The sequence below is a fragment of the Phacochoerus africanus genome, chromosome 2 (assembly GCF_016906955.1).
Source record: "Phacochoerus africanus isolate WHEZ1 chromosome 2, ROS_Pafr_v1, whole genome shotgun sequence".
NCBI classification, from domain to species: Eukaryota; Metazoa; Chordata; class Mammalia; order Artiodactyla; family Suidae; genus Phacochoerus; species Phacochoerus africanus.
The window spans coordinates 10,178,326-10,204,353 of NC_062545.1; the positions used below are offsets into that span (position 1 = coordinate 10,178,326).

The following is a 26,028-nucleotide window of genomic DNA, read 5'->3' on the forward strand; positions in this document are numbered from 1 at the left end:
CTATGGCCTCAGGCAAGCTACCTAACCAATCTGTCTCCCCACTGGAAAGTATTACCCACCTCAGAGATTTGGTGAGAATCACTAGATGACACACAGAGAGGGTTTGGCAAGTTGTCCTGGCCTCGGAAAGTACCAGAGCGACGCTAAAATCCTGGGATTCTGATGTAAAATGGTACAGCTGCTGGGGAAAACAACCTGTCAGTTCCTTAAAGAGTTAAACCACAGGCTTACCATATGCCGTAGCCATTCCACCTGGGAACACACCCCAAAGAACTGGAAACAGGCATTCAAACGAACACTTGTACACACATGTTGATAAGAGTACTGTACACAAGAGCTAAACAGATGAGTGGATAAATAAAATGTGGTATTATCCACCCGAAGGAATAATGTTGAGCAAAAAAAGGAAGGAGGCAGTGACATAAGCCACCACAGGGACGCACCCTGAAAACATTACGTCAAGTGAGGAAGCAGCCAGACGCAAAAGGTCGCATGTGATAGGATTCCATTTATATGCAATATGCAGAAGAGATGAAGCCATAGAGACAGAAAGCAGGTTAGTGGGTGTCAGGGGGAAGGGACCCAGGGGAAGAGGGACCAGGAGGTGAGTCTTAACGGGCACAAGGGTCTCATTTTTCAGTGACAAAAATGTTTTGGAACTGGACAGAGGTGATGGCTGCACCACACGGACTGCACTAAATGCCCCTGAACTGTACATTTTAAAGCGGTTAATTTTATGTTCCGTGGATTTCACCTCAAACAAAATGAAACGAAACCCTCCTCTCATTCTAAGTGTGACACACAGGGGAGGTGACATTCAATTTTCAACTTGGTAAAAGTCACAAAGGAGCATGAAACTAACATTCAATGTCAAAAGGAGGCTTCCTTAATTAAATCGGTCTTATTATTCAAAAACTCAAATGAATTCTAGTCTCAGTGATGAGAAGCATTCCAGCTGTACCAGAATCATGAAATGTAGTGCTAGCATGCGTCCAGGGTTAAAGTGCCAAGAATCTGGAGTCCTTGCTCTGCCACTCAGCTGCACATAAATTTGAACAACCTGATGAGCCTCTCTCACCTCAGTTTCCTGATCTATACACTGAGGATCATCGCACCTGCCTCCGGGGGCTGTCCTGAGGATGGAGAGAGTTAACCCAGGTAAGGCAAGAAAAGAAGTAGCTCATAGAGAATGAGCCCTGGACAAACCTTAGCTATTATTATGATTCATAAAGTGGAGAGAAATGCAAGTGTGACAAGGATTAAATGAGTGTAACGTAAAAGTACTAACTGTAATACCTGACACCAGGACTGTTATTAGTGTCATCTCGTGACTGTCTCACAATTTACCAATAAGAAAACCGGCTCGAGAAGATGATGGTGGAGTTCCCGTTGTGGCTGAGCAGTTAACGAATCTGACTAGCATCCATGAGGATGCAGGTTCGATCCCTGGCCTCACTCAGTGGGTTAAGGATCCAGCGTTGCTGTGAGCTGTGGTGTAGGTCACAGACGTGGCTTGGATCCCGAGTTGCCTTGGCTGTGGCTGTGGTGTAGCTCGGCAGCTACAGCTCCAATTGGACCCCTAGCCTGGGAACCTCCATATGCTGTGGGTGCGGCCCTAAAAAGACAAAAAAAAAAAAAAAGAAAGAAAGAAAATGCTGTTAATAACGAGGGGGAGCAGGAGGCCGATGAGACAACATCTATCCTGAAGCACTAAACTCCTATACTTCCTTAAAAGTGCAAATGTAAACCACATGGCAATAATTTTTAAAAATTCAATCTAAATTATTACCTTTCTTTATTCCTAGGTGTGGCTTTCATTCTGGGTGTCACCACCACCACCACCGCTTTTGGAAACAAGCTACAGGGCAGAGTGGGTGGAAGGCAGCTCTTCCAAACCTCCATCCACAACGCTCCCTTTCGAAAAGCCAGGTTTCGCAGACATGCTCTGGCCCCACAAGGCACGTCTACCCAGAATAGCGAGTTCCACTTATCAGTTCCACTTATGGAGAACTTAAATGTCACATTTAAGGGTTTCTTCCCATAAATAAACACTGACTTTTACATAATTCCAGGGTGAGCGTGGATGGAGAATGTTCCCCCACCACAGAGGGCTTCGGGCCCATCTCTCAGCCCCCACACTTCCACTGCGAAGGACTTCTCTTCCCTCCGGCAGTAAATCCCTACCGGAAAACGGGCTGATTTCTATAATCGGCATGCTGAGCATTTGGGGTGGTGGCAGGGTTTCCTCAAGAAGCAACGTCAGATGACCCATGTTGGGATGAAGAGCTGAGCTGGCATCACACCTGCGCCAAGTCTGATTCGGCTTTGATCTGCAATCTCTGCTCGCCTCCCCTACTTAGAGCATTACTCTCAATCCGAGCAAACAAAGAAACATCAGCCACCACGCAGCAAGCAGCAGTGGTCCCCAACTCACTCAATGGGTTTGCAGCCGCCAGAGGAATACAGGGCCCTGCGCGACAGACACTGAAAACAGCGGCAATGAAAACCACCTCAGGTACCAGAAATCCCTCAGGAGTCTAAAAACATGGTTAAAAGTACAGCTCGGAGCCCGGCGGCAGGTTTCCTAGCAGATCAGCCACGAAGCCAGGCACTGGCAGTTCCGGCAGAAACTTAGCAGCCGGCCCGGGCGCTAAGACACCTTTCCACGTTGGGTTCCACGGAGTTCCCGGGCAGGCGAGGACAATGCTGCAAATTCTTTCCTCCGCTTGTTGGGAAATGTTTGCTAAGTGCCATGTCCTGTTTGGACGATGGGCCACAGCAGGGCAGAACGAAGTCCCTGCTGTCTGGAGCTTATGTCCCAATAGGAGCGACAGACAGGGAAGTTGCAAAGGCAGCTCAGGTGGCGAGCCTGGGAGGAAGTAGAAGGGCCAGGCTGCGGGGCGCGGGCGCTCTTACTTGAGTAAGTGGGAGACGGCGCCTCAGATGACGTTCACCGACCAGAAAGCGAGGGGGAGGAAGAGCGAGCCTTACACAGACCTGGCCTGAGCCTCGCAGGCAGAAGGGGGAGCGCACCACAGGCGCAGAGGAATGGGTAGTGGGGGGACCTCAGGGACCTCGAGAGAGGTGGGCCGTCACAGAAGCAGGGCCTGGCCTGACTTACGCCTCTAAAGAAAGGACCATCCTGGAGAAGCCCCCGATAATCCAAAAGCCAGAGGGGGCCTGGCCCAGGGGGGCGCGCGGCAAGGGGGTGAGAAGCACTGTTTCTGAAAGAAGGGTAGCGGGACTACTTCCCAGCTTGAAAGGCTGAGGAAGAGAGGGTGACTGCGAGGTTTCTGGGCAAGCAGAGCAGAGGCACGAAGCTGCCATTTATGGCGCCAGGAAGGGGGTGGATTTTTGCACAGGAGAAACTTTGCAACTGCCAAGTGTTCTCTACAAAGCTTGAGTAACCAGAAGCTCTGCCCCCACAGTTACCAATTCAGAACTCAATTCATAGCCTCCCTTGCAGCTAGGATGCACTCGATGACTTAAATTCTTTCGGTGAGAACAACCAGGGCCGAACTGGACTGGAACTACACACACAGGCTGCACGTTGCTCCTGCCTCACTTCTAGCCCTTCAGCAGCTGTGGTGAGAACCAGAACCCCTCCTGGATGCCTCTGCCTCACTGGCCATTCTGCACTTACTTCTCTCGTGACCTGCTGCTGCCTGTGTGCAGTAAAACATCCTTGACCTGTCTTTCTGGGGCTTTCTCTACACGTGCTTTCTCTACCTCTGATGTCATGAAGTTCGGGGCCAATGATGACACAGGTGACCAGTCCTCCCGCCCCTTATTTCTGAAGCCAACGAGGAAGAAGAACACGGGGGACCCAGCCAGAGACCCCAGTGGACAAGGATGAGAGCGTGCTCTGGCAGTCCAGAGTGCGTGGAAGGGGATTCTGGTCTTTCCTCTTCTCTCCAGTTATCAAAATTTGGCCAATTACTGGCGAATGAGGTCCTCTCACCTCTGAGACCCTGACAAGTGCCAAAGGGCATACAGGCAGAGGCAGCAGGAAAGTCTTATTTCTGCATGAAGCCCAGACCACTGAAGAGAAACTCCAAAGCTGTAAAACACTTAAAATACCTAGATTATCGGATATTTAATAAAGGAGAGGGAAGTCTCCTTTCTGGCTGACTTTTAAGGAAGTATTCTGGAGTCACATAGCCCACAGGCCAACAACTATTCTGACCCTTCCCTTTCCCCCCAGCTCCCTGTGGCAGCAAGGACGATGACCCTGCATCCCTGTTTGGCTGTCCTTTCTGTGGTGCGTTTCAGGCTGGTGTCGCCCTCCCAGAAGGCCTCCCCTCACCACCCCGCCCCCCAGGCTCCTTGGGACCAGCTTAGAACAACCATCTGGATAGAATGAGATTTTTTTCAGTCTCAGAACCATTAAGTAACAACTACCTTAGCAACGATAGGGTTTTTTTGCACTTTAATCCCAATACTTTCATTTTTTGCTACTGATACTGATCTTACTTTTTGTTTCTGAATGTTCAATGTTTTCTAGAACAAAGGCATTTTCTCTGACTAACCCTGAAGAGCCAATTCCACAATTCTACTGTCTGTTTGGTAGTAGTTGTTTGCTCTTTTTTTTTTTAAGTATACTCTTAATGATTTAATACCAATAAAGGGTGGGGAACAATTTAGTTAAATCTTTGGAATAGCCTATTGCCTCGATTAAGCTCTATTTTTGTAGGATGTGGAAAATTGGGTAACCCTCCATTGTAGACAATTTAAAGGATCTTCGTATTACATGTACACACTAGCCACATCAAGTCTCAGCTCCAGAATTTCCAGGAACTTCCTAACACCCGGCTCCATGAGAGGAGTGGAGGCCCTCCTGAGGTCAGAGAAACCCGGACGGAGCAAGCTCCCCAGCGCTGGTGAGGCCACCCCGCAGCCGCCCTGAAAGGAGCCAGGCTGCTGCATCATCCGGCTCTTTTCCCTTGTAAATCCCTCTCCCCTCCAAGCACCTTCTCTCTACTAAAGTGCTTTTCTTTTTTTTCTTTTTTTTTTTTCTCTGTCTTTTTGTCTTTTCTAGGGCTACACCCGGGGCATATGGAGGTTCCCAGGCTAGGGGTCTCATCGGAACTGTAGCCGCCGGCCTACACCAGAGCCACAGCAACACGAGATCCAAGCCATGTCTGCGACCTACACCACAGCTCACGGCAACGCCGGATCCTCAACCCACAGATTGAGCAAGGTAAGGGATTGAACCCACAACCTCATGGTTCCTAGTCGGATTCCTTAACCACTGAGCCACGACGGGAATTCCTAAAGTGCTTTTCTAATTCCACTCACAACTACAGATTTGACTCTTATTTTCAAAACTATAAGGGCAAAAGGCCTTAATAAATTTGTTGCTTATGATAATAAACTGCCATAAACAATTTTTTATCAGAAAGAATTTAACTTTCTTCTACTACATAAAAGAAAAAGATTTCTTTGACCCTGAGGGAAAAACCTGTTGTAAAATACAGCAACAAAGCCATCCAAATCGTCTTTGTGGCAGTTAAAGAGGAGTTAAAGTAATGGCACTGAACAAATCTTTTTTCTTCTTTGTAAAACTTATAATTTCCATTCAGAATTCACTGTACAGTCTATCCCAATGCTGTACAGTATATACTGTTTTCACAACTACTTAGAAAGTAATAATGTGTAAAATAGGGACATAATTACTGGATCTCTCTTTGCTTTTTTGTTGACTCCAAGTAAAGTTAGCATCAACCTAAGAACCTAAGATTTTTCTACACACTAAAAAAAAACAAAAAAAAACAGAAAAAAAAATCTAACGTACACCAGGTCTTCAGAAGAAAGGGGCTATCTAAGACATTTTTCCCTTTAAAAATAATCAGTTAGAAAATAATTTATTGAACTGATCCCAACAATTCGCTCATCTCTGAGGAAGGTATAGCTCTTTCCCCTTTGAGGGAATTTAAAGAATTTGGGTTAGTAGCTGTATTAACACAACCTGTCAAGCATCAACCCATAAATTTCAGGAGACTGTATCTGAAATGACAAGCCTCTAAAATCTAAAACTAAAATAAAAAGACATTAACTTACTACTAACTTAAAGGGAAAATGCAAGCTGGGAAATCTTAAAGTCATTTGGTAGATGAGCCAAGTGAGATACAGGTTGTTCTAATATTGCACACAGATTGAGTGTTAACGGACAAGGACTAAACTGTCCCAACTCCTGGTTCCGGCCACATTTCATCCCTTTAAGCAGTGAGTGGTGTGTTTCTGACTCGCTGGGGCAGGTACGGCTGCAGGTCAGGAACCTGCTTATGGTTCTGTCTCTGACACCGGCGTGTTAGCCCCAGCTGCACAGGGGAGGCACCAGAGGGGCTCAGAAAAAGACGGAGGGAAGTGCTCACCTTCAGATGCCACTGATATGGGCATCCAAGCACGGCTGTAAAGCCCAGCAGGAGAGCCTGACCTTCGGTAAAGCTCAAGGACCCCTGGCCTGAGTTATATGCTACTCCGTCAGTTTAACTTTCCATGTATTTTCTGGTATTTTTGTCATCACTGTTTGTTTTTCAAGGAGCACGAAAGGAACGTGGTTGGTTGATTTTACTGATATCAACCGTTAGCTGAAACTGAATTGTTTAAAGTTTAACGTAACTGTCATACTTAATGTTTCTCTGATGAAGGCAAATAAACCAAGTTTATTTAAAACATAACTCAAGTAATTATAATGCTACCTAAAACATATACTCGAGATTTACATCTCAAAAATAAAAATATGGAGTTCCCGTCGTGGCGCAGTGGTTAACGAATCCGACTAGGAACCATGAGGTTGCGGGTTCGGTCCCTGCCCTTGCTCAGTGGGTTAACGACCCGGCGTTGCCGTGAGCTGTGGTGTAGGTTGCAGACGCGGCTCGAATCCCACGTTGCTGTGGCTCTGGCGTAGGCCGGTGGCTACGGCTCCGATTCAACCCCTAGCCTGGGAACCTCCATATGCCGCAGGAGCGGCCCAAGAAATAGCAACAAACAACAACAACAACAACAAAAAGACAAAAGACAAAAATAAAATAAAATAAAATAAAATAAAATAAAATAAAATAAAATAAAATAAAATAAAATAAAAATATATACTAAAAAAGCTTAATAGCTATTTTTTTATTTTATTAGGCTTCACTTTAATTTTATTCCATTTGTCCTCTTTAAACAACTTTAACAGATACTTTAGGTTGAAAGTCTATATATGTAATTTAGAACTCATATGTAAATAATAAAGCAGAAGCTACCAGCAGAGAAGAGGCACTGTCCTTGTATATAACCTTTAGAATCTCTAGAACAAGGTAAATGTTCATTTTTTTAAAAATATGTGTATATACATATACATATATAGACATATATTTTATATATATATATATAAACATCCTAATATACAAGTAACTTTCCAAACTGAAAGATAAATTACTTTACATTTTCCAATTAAACTTTCAAGTATAAAACCTGGTCTTTCCTCATTTTTAGGAAAAAAAGGCTACAGATTTAAAACTTTACATTTCACCTGAAATGTGATCTCTAATACACTTCTGTTTAGAAAGTCACATTGAATGCTTCAAAATATGTTGAAATTCAACTACCATACAGGAAGTAAATAAAACCAGTTAAATAGTCCAGAAATGTAAATTTTAAAGCACAAATAAAAATTACCATATCTAAAAATCCTTTCAAAAATATTTTCTTGGTACAAAACTCCATCTACAGGGAGCTTTGGCACCAGAGACAGGAGCATCTGCTATCTACTTGGAAGCAGAAATGTGAGGTGTAAATGTATTTTGCTGGGAAACCTTAAATACCTTCATATTCACTGATGAAGAACAACTGAGGGAATCAAGACAAAAATGCGGCCAACAAAAGGCCATTATTTATACAAATCTGAAATCCAGTGAAGAAACTCCAAACCTTTCAGGTGTACAAGCAAAGCAGTGTGGCTCCAAGTCTCTTAGTTCAGAACAAGCATATGTGAAAATGCCCTCAGTGACAGAGCAAAAGAAAGCTCACAGCATTTGCTACTTTACAGGCCAAAAGGTTTACCTTCATTTTACTGATGTGTTTATACATGTATATACCTATATACACACAAAATATATGTCTAACATATTCTTTAATATACAGATATATTTCATTATGCCAGGATGCCAACATCACACAAATGTTCTGTTTTATATACGTGTGTGTGCAAGCGCATGCCCGCACACAGGTACAGGTAGGTGTCTCTGAGTGAGTATAAACTATCAATTAAGAGTCTGAATGTAAAACAGACACTAGGTGCCCACTGCTCTCCATTATGTTAAGCCTTCCTTTATTTCGTTAAGCCAAGCCTTGATTTCTCATCCTATCACACTCTAATATGCTCCTTAAAAATAGGAAGTCTAAGGTCTTTTTAGAGAAAACCAAAACTAAGCCCTGACTGTTGAATTCACACCTAGGATTCAGAGAGTAAGTTGAAACAAGCATCGCAAAAAACTCTGCATTTTTAAAGTATTTAACCAGTCCTCCTCGCCTCATTCTTCCTTATTTTTCAGAAACACTGTTCAAAACTATATCCAAATATAATCTTAGCTGTATTTTTAAAAGCAACTTTTTTCCAGAATAGACTGACAATATAAAATAAAGTAACACAGGTGGGAATCCTAGAACTCCGTTGGCTCCTTAATAACCCCAAAGAAAACATTTATTTTAGCCAAACAATTGTAGTGTTTGTCTCCTTTTAGAAACATCTGCTGCCAAAATAAACATTTGCATTGGAAGAAGTATTCTGGCTGTTAAGATGGTACCAAATAAAATGCTTATGTTCTGAAATAAATATTTTACTCAAAAAACACACAGCAAAATAGACACATCCAAAGCCTGTAGAAGATAAATTAAGGACGCAAATTAAAACACCTATCCATTTTTAGTGTCTTTCAAGAGAACCTCAGTTTTTAGGTCAGTTGCTATTTTGATTTAAAGTGATACATCCAGATGGGTCACCTTAATAAAAAAAACAAGTTCTGTTTAATTTTGCCATGATACCTTTCAAAACAACTATTTATACTCCATACTCTTGTTAATGGAAAGGTCTTTCCAACACAGATGTTTTTAAAAAACTAAAAAAGTCATGTTTTCCCATTATAAAAGCACTCATGAACTTAAATCTCTCACTTTGCCCTCTTTCCCAAGGTTTTATAATTGCAACAGGTGTCGGGTTATACAAACATCTGCAAGGAGATAAGGAGTGTTAAAATATCAATTCAATTACTTTTGATAGCTCAGGAAAAGTCTCAGACCACATAATTGAAATCTGCTTGACACGAATAAATATATTTTTGCTTCTGCAGCTTACTTCTTCTCAGTGCTATCTCTTTTACATGAAAAATCTTCTTTAAAGCAAGTTGGCACAGGCCTGTGTATACATTTACGATCACGGAGGACAAACATTTGCTCACCCAGTCCCTGATCCAACAAAAGATATCCTGGTGTCTAAGTTTAAAAAACAAAATCGGATTTTAGTAACATTAAAGATTATATACATCTCTGTGCAGCTCTGTATTAGATGCAATCAACAGTGTACTTCTGTTAATCATCCTCAGGTTGGAATTCCAGGAGCCTAGAGGCAGAACATTCTCCACAGAGGCATAGAAAATTCATTTCCCCTCTCAGCTCAATAAAAACCCAAGTAGACTAGTTTTTAGGGCACCATGCAAAACTAATCTGTTTAGCCATGTATTTGCCTGATGATGTGAGAGAATCAGCAAGTCAAAAACCACAAGTCTAGTTCCAGTTAATAAATACCAAAATGATGTACTTTTATCACATCATGCTTCAAAGACCCATCATGAGTATATTTCAAAAATAAGATCATCACCATACAAATCGAGAATCACCAGGTTAATACTAAAATCAAACGCTCAGTGGCCAGTTCCTCCTGACTCTCAGAGACAGAAAGTAAGCAGTGATACCATACACGTTAAATTTTATATAAGCACGTGGTTCTTTCTAACACAATACTCATTTAAAATTCCTATCACAGGAGTGGAATGCCAGCCAGGAATCAAACTGTGACCCCTGAGCCAAAGACAACTTACCACTCAGCTGGTAAGTGGGCAACTCAATTCACAAACTTGAATCCTGCATTTTAATCCTTTGCAGAAATATACGAGCAATATTAAATGAACTGGCTTCAGCTCATTAGAGGTTCACAAACCAAGCACAGAAAGCTTTTGGAGGCCGTCCAAAGCAAAGTCATGCCCAGGTGGTGATGTCCACTCAATAAAAACTCAATGTCATCATTACCTTCCAACTTTTTCCCTGAAGATGAGCAGCCAGGACCACAACAAAGCTTGGCCAATTACATTAGCACTGGGAGAAGATGGACAGGCCCATCAGCCAATCACTGTGCCAGGACCTTTTTGTAGACCAAATTTATAACCATCCAGAATTCACAAACAAAGCAACTCACTGAAAATTCCTCACCAAAGAACACATACTAAACCTAACATAATAAATGTGCTCTAATAACCTTTACCAAAATCTTTTTCTCTTTCCAAAGCTATCAAGTAGCCTAGACCTAACTGTAACACCTAAGTTCACATGAACTTGGTACTATGCTGTATGTCCCCTTTAAAAATGTTACCCATATTCAAAAATGCATTAGTAGTTCTTTTTAGCTTTCATTTTTATTTATTTAATTTTGTCTTTTATTCTTTTAGGGCTGCATCCACAACATATGGAGGTTCCCAGGCTAGGGGGTCTAATCGGAGCTTTAGCCACTGGCCTACACCAGAGACGCAGCAACGTGGGATCTGAGCCACATCTGTGACCTACATCACAGCTCACAGCAGTGCCGGATCCTCATCCCAATGAGCAAGGCCAGGGATCGAACCCGCAACTCATGGTTCCTAGTCAGATTCACTAACTACTGAGCCACAACGGGAACTCCCTTTTTAGCTTTTAGATTTCAAAACAAGGTACAATATTGCAAGGCTGTTTTATAACTAAATGAAAAGGTAAAAAAGCAAAGATTATTTAGAACTTTGATTAAAATTAATTCAATATGGGAATTTGACACTTTATAGCCAGGGCATTCAATTTCTTACCAGATACACTATTTTCGTTTCATCATCTGTGCTTAATTAGAATTAGGCATTAAATACCTAATCTGAAATATTAACAATTTTCTAAAATACTTGGTGGGTAATCTTTATCAATTTGTCCCTTCAAATAAATCCAAGAGCTACTGGATTTCAAAAGTACATAAGATTCACTGGGATTAAATAAAACCAAAAAGTTAAGAAAACCGAGGTTATTCCATATATCTCTGTATGTCTTCTACTTTTAGCCTTACATACATGGGAAGAAAATAATTAAAAAAATATTCCTGGGTAATCAATCATTCCTCACACATCTCCATTTGGGACTGCAAACTAAACCAGTGTCATAAACTTTTTCCTTTTTTGTTTTGTTTTTGTTCTTGTTTTTTGCTTTTTTTTAGGGCCACACCCACAGCATATGGAAGTTCCCAGGGTAGGGGTCAAATTGGAGCTTCAGCTGCCAGCCTACACCACAGCCACAGCAACGCCAGATCCGAGCCGAGTCTGCGACCTACACCTCGGCTCACAGCAACAACAATTCCTTAACCCACTGAACAAGGCCAGGGATCAAACCCACATCCTCACAGATACTAATCAGATTCATTTCCGCCAAGCCACACTGGCAAGTCCCTTAAACTTCTAATAAGATTTTAACTCATTCAGAGAAAAAGGTAAAGAAGCATCCAGTAGCTTGCCAGGAGCAGCATCTTCTGTAAGGACTCTCAAACTTCCCTTCAGGAAAACATGCTGGAAAAGAAGGTGCAGGAACAGGAAGTGGTGGCATCAACTTCTCACCCTTTTTCTGTCTCTACTTTCTTTCTGTGGCCAGAGTATCATACAGGTCTGTCAGCCCCCAAATGAAATTAGCAGTAGAGTAGAATTAGAACTTTAGCAGCTAGCTACCTGGGCCTTCTTCCCCTCAACTAAGGGAAAATTAGCTTTGAACGTGGGGGGAGTTGGAGAGAGAGAGGGGGAAAAAAAAAAAAAATCACAACTCTCACCTTACTTTTCAATCCCTTACAAATTATCTCCCTCTCATAACTAGCAGCCTCAACTAAAGATTTTTACTCTGGGCAGCACAATATTACTGGAAGAAAGGAACAATGCTGAACAAAGTTAGGAGCACAATTAAGTATGCAACTGACTGCTAGAATTCCGAGCGGCCTCTCTTGAATAAATAAAGGCTGAGAACTTCCGACAATAACGAAGGCCATTTAGAGAAGCAACAGCTGGGATTCAAAAGCTGAGCTACTCCCATCTTTCCTTACCAACATCCTTAAAATGAAAATATCGCCAAAGGACAAACTAAGATAAACAAGAAAGGTAGTTTTCAGTCTCTAAAAAGAAAAGCCCCAGATGCAATTTATTCATGAGCTTTCAGGACACAGCTATGGAGCACATAAAGTAGGATGTATCATTCTCCACATCCACTTTAGAGAGAACGAAAGTTCTACCCAGTTTTTTTTTTTCCCGCAACAATTTTTGGTCAAAAAATTGATAGTAAGAATCACTGAGAGAAAGTACTGTGCAATTAATTGTACAGCATAACCTCTCTGGAGGCAGAAAAACGTCCAAGGAAAGGCCTCAGCCCGACGCACCCCAGGTTAAAGGCATCATGCGGGGACTCAGAAATAGGCCTTGCTGGTGTCCCTAGAAACCACATACCCTGGCGAGTCCGAAGCTCAGGCCAACAGAGCAAAGCTATATGCGCAGTAGCCACAGACTGTAGGCTTACTCCTGCTAGAAGACAGATGGTCATTTAAGGGAACGCCAACTATTTGATTCTAGAGAAAAAGGAGGAAAATATTGGATCTTTTTTTTTCAAGAGCAGGAAAGGCCTTTTTTGTTTGTTTTATGTAACAACCAAAAAACCCATCAAACCCAAGAAAACTGATACACATCAAATTCTCTTACCTGAAATACAGAAATCTTTTACCAAAAGAACGTAAGAAACATGTCAAGAAATAAAAGCAAAATAACTTTTTGGGAGGCTTAAAAAGAATTTAAGTTGATGCCATCTTTATGAGAAAGACCTTTAAATAACTTAAAACTTCACCTTTAGAAGTTTATTCACAGTTCAAAATCTGACACTGTCTGACATCAGAAATATTAGAAAGCCAAGTTCACTTTAGGGCTTAAATCTATATAATTTGCTGCAAAATGATGACACAGTCAATCTTTCCAATATTGCTGGTAACTCAGGCTTTCTACCAGACATGAATTTTATGCATTTTGTTCTAAGAAGCTCACTTTTCCTTCTTTAAAAGAAAGGTGGAAAAACTGTACCTGTGATTATTTCAAGAAATTTTGAAAATTTGGAGTTCCCGCTGTGGAGCAGTGGGTTAAGAATCTGACTGCAGCAGCTCCAGTCACTGCAGAAGTGAAGGTTCAACCCCTGGCCCAGAGCAGTGGGTTAAAGGAGCCAGCATTGCCACAGGCCATTGTCCCTGCTGGGAACTTCCATATGCCATGTGTGCGGCCATTAAAAAAAAAGAAAGAAAAACAAAGAAAAAGAAACTATGAAAATTAGAAGAAAGCAGAAAATCAGTTAAATCCCTCCCAATTCTCTCAAAACTAATATTCAGTAGACAGTAAGTGACAAAGACAAAACCAGAACTGATTGTGGGGTGGGGTGGGGTGGGGTGGGAGTAGTAAAAGCCAGCACAAACCTGCTGCTGTGGATACTGCATTCCCCCCATGGCCCCTGGGGTCCGACCTTGAATGCCGATTGGATACCGCTGTGGGCCCGGGGGGCCGTAGGAACCCGCTGGGTAAGGGCTGCTCTGCTGTGGCTGAGAATGAGGGTTACCACCCATCCCATACAACTGAGGTCTCTTCATCACCATGGGATCCATTGGGCTGCCCTGTAAAGAAAGAAATGAAGTAGCTTTATTAAGTCATTACTACAAAGGGGGAAAGTTTGTTATGCTAACATATACATTAAAAACACAACTATCTTTACTTTTGAAAATATTAAAAAACTGACCTGACAAATAAAACCCAGAAGAACACTAAGAAAAAAACCTAGGTAGATACAAGACATTTCATTTTTTACTTTTAGCAAGATTTTAACAATTAGGAGGGATCCAGAGCAATCAACATAAGGAAAGGTTTCACATCCTATGTAGAGAGCAAACACCTGCATCTAAAATTCGACTGTGCATGTAGGACGCGGGCATGAGCGTCAATCTCTCCCAGCTCCTGTAGCTTCCCAGTAGCAAAGGCAAAGTAGAGTGAGTGGGCAGGAGCCCTTCTGACTTCAGAGTAATCTTAGAACAACTGCTTTGTTTTAGACCAGAGTCTGCAAGCCCCGATCAAACATTAATGCATCTGAATGCTCATTAGAAAGTGAAAGGATAGATTTTAGATAATACAGAACGTCTAGAGTAAAATTTTTCAAAGATCACTAGTGCACATGAATAAGCACCCAGACTGTGAGTCACAAGCCACCTTCCCTATGTAAGTAAGCATCTTACCAAACATAACTAGTTCAAAACTAGACTTTGAGTTTTATTTTTGGCTTGGTGAGTCAGCCCATGGGCCTCAGGGCCAAGGCCATTCAGGGGAGCCTGAACTGAAGCCTCTGACTGGGCCTTCATGCCCCGGACGCTTCAAAAGAGCAAAGCAGGGGTGGGGGAGTCCCTCGCCCCAGTGCACAAATGCCTCTGGATCCTTCCTTCCTTCCAAAATCATTTACTGATGCCTACTGTGTGCCAGACTCTGTGTCCACGCTGCGTACTTGGAGGCGGTCAGAAAGGCTTGAAGATTAGCAGGGTACATGGGAAGAAGCCAGCTGCATGGTGGGGAGAGGCAGGGCACAGAGCACCACAAAGCAGAAGACACAGCACAAAACACAGGCTGAGTTCCCATTGTGGCTCAGTGGTAATGAACCCGACCAGTATCTATGAGGATGCAGGTTCAATCCCTGGCTTGGCTGGCTCAGTGAGTTAAGGATCCAGCGCTGCCTTGAGCTGTGGTGTAGGTCACAGATGCAGCTCGGATCCAGCATTGTTGTGGCTGTGGTGTAGGCCAGAGGCTCAAAGGAGAAGAGCTGCCTGGCATGTGTGAGGAAACATAAACAGTTCATATCCAAATGAAGCAGAGAAGCAGCAACTGGAGCAAGCAGAAGCCAGTAGATGGGTAAGCCTTACATGTCACTTTACAGGCTTCAGACTGTATCCTGAGGGTAAAACAGTGGGTGCTTTTAACAGAGCACTACAGTCAGAAGGACCGCTCTCCCGGCCGGTGCCTGGAGCCGGGGTGGGCTGTTGCAGCAGGCAGGTGAGCTGAGGTCCTGAGCTGGTAGCAGTAGTGGGAGAAAGCAAGCCCAGAATGGAAGCAGAATGACCTGGGAGGCCAACAGAGTGATGGAAGACAGGTTTGAGAGTGACTTAACAGATGATAAGACACCAGCTGAGACAGAGCATGCAGGGGGTGGGGAGAGGCAGATCAACTCCTGCAGGGGGGCGGGAGCCTTCAGTCTTCTGAACGGGAAACTTGAGGTGCCTATAGGAAATCCAGTTGAGAATACCCAGAAGAGCCACCATGAATTTCCAGCCTGGGAGTAAGGTCTGACCTAGACTCCTAAGTAGGGAAGTCAGCATAGAGAGGGCACATGCTCCCGGAGGGCAGCAAGCTCTGTTTCACTCAATCACGGTATATCTCCAGGTGGAACAGTGTACCTGGCACATAGGGAATGCTCAATAAATGCTGGACGGATTAATCAATCTGAAGCAAGTAAAACCCAAGGACTTTATCCAACAAGAACACGTGAAAAGAGAATGATGGGTAGAAAACGAAGTTCTAGAGACTAACACCATTTATGCAAGAGGAGAAAAGGAGTCCAGGCAGGACAAGGCAAAAAAAAAGGTCAGAAAGTGTGGTGGGAGGTTGTGGGGTCACTGGGGAGAAGGCACATGTGCAGCAACTGGCTAAATGCAGCCCAGGTGTCCACAAGCTGAGGGCTACAGCTCTGGCTGTGCTTGATGACCGGGAGGTGACCACGGAGCTGGGCAAGGGCAGTCTCACAGACAAGAGGCCAGGGGGAGCCATGAGTGTGGACCCCGAACCCAAGGTAGACAAGCTACAAGAACCACCAGTCCCCTCTGCTCCCCCCAAGGCCACCCGTGGTCTCTGCCCTGCCTCGTTAGGGGTACCCTGGTGCTCATTTCAATGACTTGGGCAGTCCACTCATCAACCCGTCACTAAGCATCTACCATGCGCGCTGGGTGGGACACTGGAAGCAAAAGGCAGACACGTGTCAGTGGCTGACCTGGAGAAATGAACAGGGCACTGAAGGAGACCAGCTGGACAAAGATGACATCCTTGCGGGAGACACACACTGAAGGGAGGGAGCATTTCCGTGGTCTGAGTTAACCAAGCCTCCTATGGAAACACCTGAGCTGGGACCTGGGGGAGCCACTCAACTGCGCCAGGAACTGATCTCACCTGAATGAAAACATGTGCTGGCCCAACAGTTCTGCTCAAAATTCACAATTTCATGGATTTTTTTAACTGCATTACGTTCACCGGTCAAGAAAACGTTTACTTACAATGACAGGAATTGCTCAAACGATATCCTGATGCTACACGACCTGCGCTGACCACACAATTCAACACACAAACCTAACATGTTGATCTCATGTAATGAGACTAAAATCGAAACCAGAATTTTCTCAGAATGAATTAAATGAGAATTAATGCCTCAGCAGAGCAAAATGTAATGATTTTCCACACTTTCTTTCAAAAGACAAAATAGAACTTTCTATGGAAGTGTGAAAATCAAGGCCAAGCTGGTGATGCTAGAATCCGCAGAGTGAATGCACAGCCCATAGAGAGACTGAGCAAATCAGATTTCAGGCTAAATTTCCAATACGGGGCCCTGAGGCAGCCCTATCTGCACATTCAATCTGAATTAGCCAGGGCACAGGCAAGGCCTGCTTCTTCCACTTTAAACAGTGCATGACCCAAGCTGGCTTAATTAAAGCAGAAATTTAAAATGGGAAAATGATTGGAATGTCTATATTTTAATGCTATAGATAACAGTGCAGCAAATTCATCTTATCAGTGACTAAAATTGTTTTGTAATATCTTTCTCATCACTGCCATAAACTCTCACAACCCTACTTAAAATTCAGTTAATTTGCACCCATGTCAAAATGTTAGCTTAAACCTGAGATTTCTGAAAATCGAAAGCATGAAATATACAGATTATCTCTACCTCTCAAAATGCATCAAATGCCTTTTAGTGAGACTTCAGATATGAAAACAGATACTTACACAGTGCAAATTATTTAATTTTAACCTTCTCTCCTTATGGCCTATTATTAAATATTCATCCACAATCCAAATTCATCCCGCTGTGTACTCTTGCTATTTTTAACACTAAATATGCACAACTGCAGGATCTCAACCCCTGCATTTTACTACTCTCTTCTTCAAGAAACTGAAAAAAACCAAATCAAATCTAAGACTTTTCCACAAAAAACAAGTCACTTCTCATATTCACATCTAACCCAAAATGATTTTATATTTTCATCATCTATCCTTTTGATCGATTCCAAAGTGTTACCATTTTCAATTCTCACATAAAATGCACGTTATATCAGAGACATCATCCACATTAAGAACAGTCCTCAAATACTTCTCGAAAGCTATCCCAGGCACTCTACCCTCTCCACGTACCATTCCACAACTGTTGACGTTTGGACTTCAACTCCGGAAAGTAAGACAAGTGCTGTGAAAGTCACAATGTGTACAACCCATTTTCAAAGAGGTCTTAACTAGTCTAGGTTTAGTTACTGGCTTTTAATGAACTGTATTACTTGATAAGACTTTTTTATAACTCCTCCTTACTCAAGTTTTTAGATATGTATGTATTTAGATATGTACTTATATATATATGCATGAGTTTCTTTCTCTCTCTCTCTCTCACACACACACACACACACACACACACAAAACACACTCACACACACCCTCTCCTGGATCTCCTTCTGGGAAGCTGCCACTGCTACCTACATCCTCCAAAGCCTCGGAAGGTTTCCCATCCCTGGAGCTACTAAACAAGAAGGAGTACAATGCATATTTTTTTAAATATCTATTTGAATATAGATTCTAGATATATTAGGTAGCACAGTTAGGCGGTATTACAGGCATTTAAATAGGTTTTCAGAGGCTCGCCTGGAAATCTAACTACGCTTTAAAGATTATCCAAGTTCAAGAACAAGTCATTGTATTTTTAGTAAACTTCAGATATACTTGATGCTTTTTATATTTAGAGGCTCCCTCAGTATCACTCTTTCTGAGTATGCCTACACGCGTATTTTATAACAAAGATATCTATGCAACTGTATTCACCTCTAAATACCAAGTTAATGAGATAGTTTATTAATGAATACAATATTTCACAATTTTTCAGCCAAATTCCTTAAGCCACAAATTGAAGAAAGGAACTGAAAAACCCACAGAAAGAGGAACTACTACATCTTCATGATCCACAGTCCGTATCTATATACCTGGATTAAACAAGAGCTCAGAAAAGAAACTCTTCCCATTTTGAAGAACTATTTGGGAAGAACTCCTGTCTTACCAACAACTAGAGAAAATTTCTGAAGTAATATCCCACTACATACGAAACAACAAAAATAATAAAACCCAGAGTGTGAGTCAATGAGTATTTGAACTAGTGGGTATAAAGCAGTGGTGAACTCTTTATGGAATATGACAAGAAGCTTTAAGCAGAAGCTTTAAAAATGATGTTCCAACTACAATACTCTCTCAAATGGGGCAGGAGAGCTGTTTATCCTGACTTCTAAAACTGAAGGGAGACAGCCTGGCAGCATCGTCTGTCATGTGGGGCAAGCATGGGCTTTGGACTCAGATGGGGTCCATGCCCTTATCCACCACTTATTACCACTGTGTGACTCCGAATACGGGGTTTATTTCTTAGTTTTCTCAGTCGCTAAGTGGGAAGAAGGATACCCGGCTCATGATAATAATGAAAGTAGAATTAGTGAAAACTAAAAGGATCTCGGAGCCTCTAACTGTTCAAAGAAAACTGGAACAACACAACTAATAAACGACTACATAATATGAGAATGATCCACAGTGTACCAGCATAGTGGAACAGACAGGGACACGGAAAAAGTACTTCTAAGACAATGTCAAGTGCTCAGGAGTGATGGGCGTGAATTACAGCCATGTGAAAACCCAGCTGATGAGGACCACGGCCAGCCACAGTGACCTGTACGCAGCGGCCGTCATAGCGGGAAGCAATCTGCGTTGACTTTTCTGGGATGATGCCTCAGCAGAACTCTAGAAGGCCTGTGTTTTCCCCAGGCATCCTGCAAACATGACCACAGCTTGCTGTGGAGTGGGGGTGGATGGGACACAGCTGTCCTGCATTCAGCCTCCTCCAACCCCCTAACCCACTCTCAGTTTCAGCACAAACATGCAGGAGGATCTCCTGCTCTCCTCTTGGCCTAAACCCACGCTCTCTCAAGCCCTGGTTCAAGGACCACAGAGCTTCCCCCTTCACCACACGCCCCGTAACACTATCTGAGGGACCTGCTGCAATCTGTCCCATGCAGCTTGTAACTGACTTCTGAGTTGCCCCGTACTGATATTTAACTCATGAACATTTTTTTTTATTTGTCATGCGCTATTTCTTAACTCCCAAGCAGACTAAGATGGCAGCATCCACATTTTGACCTTTTATGTCACTTAGCATATAGCACAAATGACTTAGGATAAACATGGTGACTCCGTAACTGCCTGGGAATAAGGACTGATCACATGAAATACAATGTTCTCAAAAATGAAAAGTAAAACTCACTAATTTCTACACTGATTCTGTACACACATGCAGAAGATGCGCGGAACGTCAAGTGCAACATTAGTAGTGAAGTTCTCCTTCTAATGGCATTAAAATCAATTTAAGTCAAAAACAGGAGCCGGGCACCAAAGTTTCTTCCCTCACTTCATTCACATTCCTCTCCAAGCCAGAAAGTACCAAGATGCTCAGTTACTGCTGTCACCACCACCACAGAATCCAACTACCGAAGGTGGCGTCATGGAGGCTTGGAGCTGCGGGGACTCACCCCAAGGCTGCAGTCCTAGCACAACTGAGGCGGGAACACATGTTTCCTGACTCAGGCCCACAGTTCCTTCTACTGTATCATGCTCTGTGTGCTTTCATGAGACTGAGGTAGGGGAAAAACGCAACCAAGTTTTCTTACTTCTATTAATGACGAAACAGTACCTGTTTATTAAGATCTGAACACTGAAACTTCAAATCCGGTTATAAATACAGTGTAAGTTCTTCTTGTGTCCATCAGGAATATTTGCCACATTTTAAAATGGTACAGGAAGGGAGTTCCCGTTGTAGCTCAGTGGAAACGAACCTGACTTAGTATCCATGAGAATATGAGTTTGATCCTTGGCCTCGCTTAGTGAGTTAAGGACCTAGACTTGCAGCGAGCTGTGGTGTGGGTCACAGTGGCAGCTCAGATCCCACATTGCCAGCAGCTACAGCTCTCTGATTGGACCCCTAGCCTGGGAACTTCCATACGCCACAGGTGTGGCTCTTAAAAAAAAAAAAAAGAAAAAAAAGTATAGGAAGGATCAAGAAATAGACTCCTGGGAGTTCCTGCTGTGACTCAGCAGAAACAAAACCCGACTCGTATCCATGAGGTTGCAGGTTTGATCCCTGGCCTTGCTCGGTAAGTTAAGGATCTGGCATTGCTGTGAGCTACAGTGTGGGTAGACAGTTGCAGCTCGGATTTGACCCCTGGCCCAGGAACTTCCATATGCTGCGAGAGTGGCCCTAAGAAGCATAAAAGAAGAAAAAGAAATACACTCCTAAGACATCAGACAAGGCAGAAAAGGCTGTTTTGTTGTTGGCTCTAAGAAGCATCAAATTACTGCTGTGCTTTAAGCTTGATGCCATTCACAGCGTGCGAGGAGGGGCAGGCAGGAACCAAAATCCTCAGACGCTGACTTGGAAAGGTGACCTCTGTCAATATTTTTGCTTTTGGTTTCCTTAAGGCGAATGAATGAAATGAATGAAATCTGAAGGGGGCAAAGGGATGAGGAAAAAAAAAAAAGTATTTGTGAAAATGGGATTACAGACAATTTTTATTTGTGCAGTTTTTTTGGTTTTGGGGGGTTTTATGGGATGCCCAAGGCATATAGAAGTGTCTGGGCCAAAGATCTTACCCACCATACAGCAGTGACCTAGGCCAATACAGTGACCACAGTGGATCCTTAACTTTTGTACAGTTTTTAATCGGAAATAAATGTTTTGATTTGTAGTTTTAAATAAAGAAGTTTGGAGTTCCCGTCGTGGCGCAGTAGTTAATGAATCCGACTAGGAACCATGAGGTTGAGGGTTCGGTCCCTGCCCTTGCTCAGTGGGTTAAGGATCCGGCGTTGCCATGAGCTGTGGTGTAGGTTGCAGACGCGGCTCGGATCCTGCGTTGCTGTGGCTCTGGCGTAGGCCGGAGGCTACAGCTCCGATTCGACCCCTAGCCTGGGAACCTCCATATGCTGCGGGAGCGGCCCAAAGAAATAGCAAAAAGACAAAAAATAAAGAAAGAAAGAAGTTTATTTTTCACACATACATTACCATTAAACAAGACAGAAGACACAGTGCTTTTTCCTAACCACATTTTAAATCATATCTTGACTCAAATAATTTAAAATATCGCTGGATTTTTACTTTTCAAAATGACTAAGATTAGAAATAAAATATTAATATGTTGTTACCTGTATATAAAGTAACTTCCAGAAACTACCGATAAAAAGTAACAATCAGAAGCTGTGATTCTTTACTCTTAGGGATACTTTACAAATATATATATAAAATATATACAATTATGTATTTATACATATATGTATGTGTGTGTGTGTGTGTATATGGAGTTCCCATCGTGGCTCAGAAGTCAACGAACCCGACTAGGAACCATGAGGTTGCAGATTTTTTTTTTTTTTAGGGCCGCACCTGCGGCATATGGAGGGGTGTGTGTGTATGTGTATGTGTATATACACATACACACATTCATGATGTAGATACATCTCAAATTTAGCATAGTCAGAGGTTCTCATAATATACTCTAAAAACCCATCCAAAGACCCTCCCAACCTGCATTATTGTATAATAACCAAAATCTACCATGCATTTCCAAAGTACTTTAATACATTACCATTTGATCACAATTCTTAAGGCAACTTGATAAAGGATTTATCAATGAAACACCGAACCTTAGGACTGAAAAGAATCTCATAACACACATATGAATCTCCTAAAAATGTCTGTAACCATGAATGTTATAAATTTCTTCCCTTTATATAATAACAATCTGTTCCTTGTAATTTACATCCATTGGTTTTTAATTTGATCCTTTTGTAGAATATTTGAAGAGAGCTATATCTATTTCCCTTTCCTGGACGACATACGCCAATTCTCAGTCCCCTTAACAAAAAACGTTTTAAGGGGAGGAGCTTGCTTCTTTCCCAGATTCTACGTTAGTACCAGTCTGGCCTCAGACCTGTGACTGCTGGACAGCCCCGTCACATGCCTGATCCGCCCATGAGTGATCATACCCCACCTGCCTCATCTCCTATTATACAGCTGGTCAGCTGGCTCTAGTGGCAGAGTCTTTCTTTATCTCAGCCTATTTTCATTTTGCTTGTTTCTGGTCAACTATTCTAGCCTGACGTTTAACATATTAACTGTATTTCCTATCTTGACATCAGCCACCAATTAAACCAGCATGCCACTTCATTCATGCCTTCCTCCACAGCACTGACAAAAATACTGAAGAGGTCAAGGGAGAGGACTGAGCCATGGCTAGCTACGAGTGCCATTCACAAAGACTGGCATACATGCAAGTATCCACATTCTTGGACAACGATCTTCATTAGAAACCTTAGAAAAACCCTTTCCACTCAGCCACAGCACTCGTGCGAGTCACTCACTACACTTGCTACACGACCACAGGTCCACATCTGCCTTGTTGGGATGACAACCTCCTGCCCACTTCTAATTCCTCCATCTTTTCTAATACATAAATAGTCCAAAGTTTAGAACAACTCTTAGAATGAGACAAAAAAAAGCATCAGGGAAAGGGAGGTTTAGTGTTTGTCTATTTAGAGTCAGACAAAGCTGGGGATGACTTCTGCCTCTCCTACTTATGAGCTCCGTCAAATGAGGGTCACACTTAATACACAACAGCTGTGTTCACCTCTGGGGTTGCTGGATTAAAGGAGGTACCACAGGATTCATCACATAGTGAGAGCTTCCTCAATCTTTCTTCTTTTCCTCTTAACAAATTAGCAAATTGAAGTCAGAGCAAAAACCACTCAATAATTTCATCTGTTTATTTTTTTGTCTCCCCAGCATGCCGTTCGTTAAAGGTGGAAATGCCGTCCTAATCATCCTGGCATCCTAGCACCCAGCACGATGCCCGGCATGATTAACATCTGCTGAAGAGGAAAAGCAACGACTTCCTCAGCACACGTCGCGGGTCAGACAGCAGGGCTCTACCAGCCTAGGGGCCTCGATGGCCAACAGAGACCAGGGACAAAGGCTCCTGCATCCTCGCAGACAAAGCTTCACCTTTCCTAGGTTCATATAAGCCACAGCTTCCATGCCCTGCTCAGGCCGGTGCCCCCGACTGGGTCAACCCGGGCGGGTTGCTCTCAGCCCCGGAGCTCTACATGCAACATGCAACGGCCGCCGCATTCCGCCCGGACGCCTAGGTTCCTCCCCTCCGGCTCCCCCTCGGTGAAAGGCACCCTCATCCAGACGGCCCAGGCAGAGGCGGGGACTCCTCCTGCCTCCCCGCTCTCCTGTCCCCGGCAGACCAGCCCTCGCCAGTCGGCCAACAGCAGGCCTCCCTCCCACCAGCCCGGCCTCGGGGGCCTCTGCTGTTGCCACCACGAAGGAGGAGCTCTGCGCCTGCGCTCTCGCGCCGCAGCCCCCCTCCGAGACTGCCCCTGAGGCCAACCAGGCTGAGGGGGAGCTCCGCGCGCGCGCGCGCGCGCGCTCAAAGAACACTTGTGTGCCTACGTGACAAACGTCCGCAAGCACACCGTCCCACTGGAGAAGGTACAGCAAAGCAAGAAGACGAGTATTAAACCCATATAAGTCCAGAAAATAAGACTTGTTTTGTCCCCTGATTTTTATAAATTGGCAAAACCTATTATGTGCCTAATCCCCCAAGCTCAGCAACTTGAAGTCAATTTGATGAGTAAATTACTGTGACTGAACTATACTTTTTGTGTTTTGCTCTGTTTTGTTTTTGCTTTTTAGGGCCGCAATGGTGGCATTTGGAGGTTCCCAGGCTAGGGGTCTCATTGGAGCTGTAGCCGCCGGCCTTCGCCAGAGCCACAGCCACGCAGGATCCGAGCTGCGGCTGTGACCTACACCACACACAACTCACCCAACGCCGGATCCTTAACCCACTGAGCAAGGGCAGGGATCAAACCCGCAACCTCATGGTTCCTAGTCGGATTCATCTCTGCTAAGCCACGATGGGAACTCCTGAACTATACTTTTAAATTAAATTTAGCAAATGTAATAATTTTATGAACAAATCAAAGTGTATGTATATTTTTTACTTCAAGAGCAAATTAGATCTAAAAGGAATACCAAAATAGTAATGGAATGTATTTGTTTTCCTTCAGATTTAAAAAAAATTTTTTTTTCTTTTCAGAGCCTCACGTGTGGCATATGGAAGTTCCCAGGCTAGAGGTAAAATCAAGAGTTGCAGCTGAGGCCTACACCACAGCCACAGCAACACCAGATCTGAGCCTTATCTGTGACCCACATCACAGGTTGCAGAAATGCTGGATCTTTAACCCACTGAGTGAGGCCAGGGCTTGAACTCTCATCCTCACAGATGCTATGTCAGGTTCTCAACCTGCTGAGCCACAATGGAACTCCTACTTCAGATTTGTTATGCTCACCATCCAAAACAACTATAAAAAATTACCATGGTGTTAATTTATAAAATGTACATCTCTAAGCATGTAATATTGTTTATATGTATGTATCACTATTTATCATCTAGTAGCAGGCCTTTAAATCTTTTAAAGCTGTACGATGCTAAAAAAGTCACTCCTCCTCTGCATCTCAGTAAACTCAGTGATACACCAAGAACACGAACACGATCACTTTACAATACTAGGAAGGAAGGAAGGAAGGACGGACGAGCGGACAAGACATGACTTAACTTCTCTGCATCTTAGTTAACTCAGTGATACACCAAAAACACTACCACTATCACTTGAGTTGTGGGGAATTGGAGATAATATAGTCAAATTTTGGCACATGGCAGCCTTTTAAGAGAGACAGATTTTGGAGTTCCCATTGGGTGGTTAACAAACCTGACTAGTATCCATGAGGATGCAGGTGCAATCTCTGGCCTCACTCAGTGGGTTAAGGATCCAGTGCTGCCATGAGCTTTGGTGTAGGTCACAGACTCAGCTCAGTTCTGGTGTTGCTGTGGCTGTGGTATAGGCTGGTGGCTACAGCTCTGATTCGACCCCTAACCTGAGAACCTCCATATGCCTCAGGTATGGCCCTAAAAAGACAAAAGACCAAGAAAAAAAGAGGGACAGATTTTATTGTCACCATTATTAAATGGAGTTATAGCTCCAGAAAAATCACTAAGAGGCATGGATACCCTCCACTCCTCCACTAATGTGCAGAGACAGGCATTACTAATCAACCCTAGCATCATTCTGCCAAAGTCCAGTTAGCCTCAGAATCTGTCACCCAGTGGAGATGCAGGCAGCCACTGCCGATTATCACATTTTGCAAACAAACAGAATCCAAATTGCTCTCTCCAGTACAACAGAAATACATAATTTTGATAGTGGTAGACCTGAGTTCATATCCCTCTCTTGCTTCTGACCAGCCATGAAGTATGCTGGGTAA

The 26,028-nt window shown here is 43.3% G+C and overlaps 1 protein-coding gene across 8 annotated transcripts in view; it reads right to left on the minus strand.

The window, feature by feature from the left end:
- The window catches only part of ARID1B (AT-rich interaction domain 1B), a 439,972-nt gene that overhangs the window by 373,596 nt on the left and 40,348 nt on the right, over positions 1–26,028 (minus strand). For all 8 annotated transcript variants that reach the window (XM_047769863.1, XM_047769862.1, XM_047769858.1 and 5 more), the window contains exon 2: positions 13,754–13,948. In XM_047769863.1, the coding sequence (XP_047625819.1) occupies positions 13,754–13,948 (195 nt within the window). The remainder of the gene's footprint in view (positions 1–13,753; positions 13,949–26,028) is intronic.